The 4,716-nt window shown below is 55.3% G+C and overlaps 1 protein-coding gene across 1 annotated transcript; it reads right to left on the bottom strand.

The window, feature by feature from the left end:
- Positions 1-1,734: 1,734 nt before the first annotated feature.
- Positions 1,735-3,576, bottom strand: VOLCADRAFT_91739 (uncharacterized protein; the record flags this gene model as incomplete). The annotated part of the gene is made up of 3 exons (XM_002951129.1): positions 1,735-1,812; positions 1,999-2,170; positions 2,699-3,576. The coding sequence occupies 3 exons, from the start codon at positions 3,574-3,576 to the stop codon at positions 1,735-1,737; spliced, it is 1,128 nt and encodes a 375-aa protein (XP_002951175.1).
- Positions 3,577-4,716: the final 1,140 nt, after the last annotated feature.

Raw genomic sequence — 4,716 nt, 5'->3', positions numbered from 1 at the left:
TAGTCTGCACAATAGGCGCGGCGGCGGTGGGAAATAGCAACAGCAGCAGGTGCGGCGGTGGCGGGAAATAGCAACGCAGCAGCAGCAGGAGCGACGGCGTTGGGGCTGGGAGGTGCAGTAGCCTAAACGGCAGGCGTGACGGCGGCGGGAATTAGCAACGCAGCAGCAGTGGCAGCGACGGCGGTGGGGTTGGGAGGTGCAGTAGCCTAAACGGCAGGCGTGGCGGTGGCGGGAAATAGCAATGCAGCAGGCGCGGCGGCGGCGGGAATTAGCAACGGAGTAGCAGCGACGGAGGTGGGGCTGGGAGATGCAATTGTCTGAACAACAGGCGCGGCGGCGGCGGGAAATAGCAGGAATAGAGAATCTTTGCTAATTAAACCTTAAATACATGCCTTAAGTATGTAACATATGGCTTCAAATTAACAACAGGGTGTAAGGGAGCTGACCGAGTAAGGCATGGCAACAGGCCAAAAGGAAGTTGCCCTGCTAGCTGGCATATACTGATCTTTTGCGTTGGATAAGTGCAGCTAAGCCTAAGGGCTTTGTTTACGGCCGCGCCTGAATGCATATCAAGTCACTGCAAGTGGCTGAAACGAAGGTAATTCAAGTGCACTCCAGAATCCCGGCAGGGATGCTGTATAGTACATTGTGCACATTGTTATAGAGGTAATATACTATGCAGCATTTCAGAAGGGATTCCGGAGTCCATATGGCATATAATTGTCATTTTTTAGAAAGGAACAAAACATGAACACATAGCCAGCATATGACCATTGGGAACATGACTGAATTTACACATATGAGTGGCGATTCATGATCAGTCATGCTGCACAAGGAGCATGACAACTGTCATGACCATGACTCTGCCTCATGACCGGTAACATGACCGGTCATGAGGCCTCATGAGTGGTCATGAGGCAACATGACCAGATCTATGACAGGAAACCCCCCGCATGACCACATCCATGACCAAGTCGTTCCCCGAGTGAGTGGAACCGAAAGGCGTCCCAGAGCCCGGGTGTGAAGGCGGGCTACTGGCCCGAACGCCCAGGACATGGACAACAGCTGCCCTTTAATGGAGGCCAATTTTCTCGCCTTGATGCGCCTTTTTTCCATGGCTGAGCGGAAAGTGTGCTTGTCATCGGGCACAGTGTACACACCCTTAGCTGTATCTAACAGCATACCTAGATACCTCACGCGCTGCTGGGGCTCACCCATCATTGACTTGTCATGGTTCATGCAGAACCCCAGGCATTCGAGGAGGTCGAGGATTATGGTGCGGCGGGTGATTAGGGTTTGGGCGTCCTGGTGGGTGTGGATCTGATCGTCAATGTATCCTGAGCACCACCAGCCCTTCCGTCTCCAAGTCCGCATGATCTCATGTGTAAGCTTGGTGAATGCCCAACAGGCGGAGGCAAGGCCGAAAGGGAATTGGGTGAAGACGTAGAACTGGCCTTGCCATTTGGAACCAAGGTAGCGCCAGTCTGCTTCTCGTACGTCCATGTGGTGGTAACCAGATTTCAGGTCCAGGGTGAACATGTAGTCCTTAGGGTGTAGCCAGCCTGGGACCTGCACAAGCGACTCATAGCGGAAATCCGGGATGTGCAGGTGCTTATTGACTTCACGTCCGTGTCAGATGAGGTGGAGCTTGCCTTTCTGCTCTACGACTCCCAACGGGCAGGTCATGAAAAGGCGGGTGGCAAGGTTTGATGGTCTCCGACCCCAGCAAACCCTCTATGGTGGACGACACAAAATCCCCGTGGTCCTGTGCAGATTGGTGATTCTTACCCCAGTACGGCCAGGGGGGTGGTCCTGAGTGCCACAACAGAGGGAACCCTTGCAGGACCCAGCTCAGCATGAGCTGGTTGACCACTATCGCCTTCCAGACTGCAGCACAGGCTCTCAAGCGCCCCCGCATCTTAGGCCTATCACTACTACCCATGCTACGAGGTGCTGCTTTGCAAGGCGTATCAGCAGGCGAAGGAGCTGGGTTCTCACCTTCTGGGCCCGCTGTTTCACTCCTCGATGGGGCTCCTGGGCCTGGATGTGGTTCCTGGTCTTGGCAGGCGACCTTGGTCCGAGGCAGGGTGGGCTCTGCAGGGCCGGGTGCAGGACGCTTGGCGGTGTTCTTGGTCTCCAATTGTGTGTTGTCTTGTTGGGCAGGTGGGGGCTGCATGGGGCCAGGGGCTCGAAAGCCCGCGGCAACAAGCAGTGCGCCCAGTACTGTGGTGGCCGTCTTCCCTACATGGAGAGAGACAAAAGGAACAGGGGAGATGAATAGAGCCCGGGGCTCGTGGTGACTGAGGCTAAAAAAACGGGGGAAAGCCGCCGCTCCCGGGATGACAGCAACCAAAGCGGGCTATGTGGGGACGACCTGCACTTCAGGGGACAGGGGCCACCAGGGCCTCCAACCTGTTCGATGCCTCTGTGTCGTTGTTAGGTGCATGCTGTAGCACGCTGGGTATCACGGGATTGACATCCGCCGATCGGTTCTTTTCCTGTGATAAGACATGATACAACACATGCATGAAGAAATTCTCGGACGGAAGCAAGGACAGGTCCAGTTTGAAGCCGGCCACCTGGGCCTAGAAGCCGCCATGGTCAACAGGACCGAGCCAACACGGCAATGAGGCCCCCAAGGCCAATCGCAGATGCCACCAACGGGCAAGAGTGCACGTGCGTTACATAAGAACCTCACTCCAGGTCCGACTTGGTGACGACATCTTCTAGCGGCGAAAGGTCTGGAAAAAAACCGGATGTGCTACTTAGCAGATCAAGTCTTGTCAATGACTGGGCCAATGCATTCTCCATTACAACCGAATAACACTCGTTGGACTTGTGGGCCCCTGCAACAACGACCGCGAACTGCACGGAGGGGCCACTGAGCTTAAGACAAGAGGAAGGTGAGGGAGGGTCAGGGCAGCACCAGAGACCGTGAGGCCAACAGAAATCCTGATCAGCCGTGCTTAGCCGGGTTGCGAGAGCGGCTTCGGTCACAGTGGCTGCACCGGTCGTAGCGGTCATAGCAGCTGCTACGACCGCTACGCGGTCATAGCAGCTGCGGTCGTTCTGATGTGCACAACCAAACGAATCCCGCACTCCACCCTGCCGGTCTCTTCCCCGCCAAAGGGACCCGGCGGACCGTCCCTGTCCGTCACCCTTATCTATGGCCTCTGGTTTGAACTCTGGCTTGGTGAAGTTGCATTGCCTGCCATGCCAGATCTCGTAGGGGGCCATGAAGTTACCGTTGGCTCCGGGGCCCGCCTTGGCCAGAGTGACGGAGTAGCACTTAAGGTGGTGGTGGGTGATCTTGAGGCACTCTCCCGCGACGGCCAGCTGGGGTTTGCTCGCCCCCAGCGCAGTGATGGCGGTCTCGAGAAGCATGAGTGTTCCTTCGTCAAGCTGCTCACGCTGCTCATGGGGGGCTGTGAGCTTCGGCGCGTTGTTCACTTGGACTTCGGTCCTTATCATGGCGAGCTGCTCTCTTGCAGATGGCAGGGTGCTAACGTCCTTGACGGTGACCACTTCTGGAGAGCAGTCCCGAGGTGTCACGCCATATGACGTGCTAACAGACATAAGAAATGCGGATGGATCACTGTGGGTGAATGATGATTATACAATAGGAGCTCTCCTTAAAGCTCCGGCTTGACTCGGCTGGCTCACTCCAGCTTACTCAACTTGATGAGCGCGATCGTGGTAGGCGAGGACGGGCTGGGAACGGATCCCTGTCGAGCCTAGAGGTATGAGCACTAAGGGCGGACCTTATGGAATGCTGTGTGTACACTCTCTGTCTATCCTGCTCTGATGCGCGTCTCGAGGTAGGGTAGGATCACAGTCTTGTTACACCAAAACAGGCCTATCAACCCTCCTATAATTATATCATCTCCAATAATATAATGGTCTATACGCTCACGAAGAGTTGCTTCGAGAGCCAAACGACAAGTGTTTGGCCTCTTCGCACTCACATTTATGGCGAAGTACCGACTGATCCACGCCGGGCCTTATCACACCCGGCCCTTCCCTGGATGCGTAACGCTCATCCGACTAACGACAGATGAACGACAACCTAACATCCTCAAATCACAACGGAAAGCGCCTTATACGCTAGTCAGGCAACACCCAAAGTCTCAATTAAATCAACACGCGGTTCGCCTAACTACCTTCGGTTGGCTTAACCACCTGCGGATAGCGACTAACTCGGTCGTGGCACGTAATTTGTGCGCTCCAGATGTTTTGGCGTGACAGCTGTCACGCCATATGACGTGCTAACAGACATAAGAAATGCGGATGGATCACTCCCCCCCCCAGCTCATGCGCGGATTGCGCTGGGTGAGCTGGCGGTAGACCACCCAAAAGGCACTAAAGTAACTGAACGGCGCGCGTTGTGTCCTTAACCAGGGCGCGCTTCCACATAGCATTGCTGAACACAACCAACCAAAACTTAGTTCCTACTTGCAAAACACTCAAACGGTCGTCCCGTTGCACAGCACGGAGCCAATGCAAACGTGCCGGATCCGCCTGCGTGATATAAGTGCGAGGCACAGCAGCGATGACAGCTACCTCAGCATGCTGACATGCCACCGGCAACACCACATCCATCACCTCCTCAGAGATATCCAACCCTATGATTGGCATGGCGACCCCATCAGAACGAGCCTTTGCAAAACTTTGCGGCTGGGCCGCGTAGAGGGTTGCCTTATCGGGCATATACCGAAC

The sequence above is a fragment of the Volvox carteri genome, assembly GCF_000143455.1.
Source record: "Volvox carteri f. nagariensis unplaced genomic scaffold VOLCAscaffold_22, whole genome shotgun sequence".
NCBI classification, from domain to species: Eukaryota; Viridiplantae; Chlorophyta; class Chlorophyceae; order Chlamydomonadales; family Volvocaceae; genus Volvox; species Volvox carteri.
Note: the sequence above shows the minus strand (reverse complement) of the source record. Positions and strands in the feature narration are given on the sequence as shown.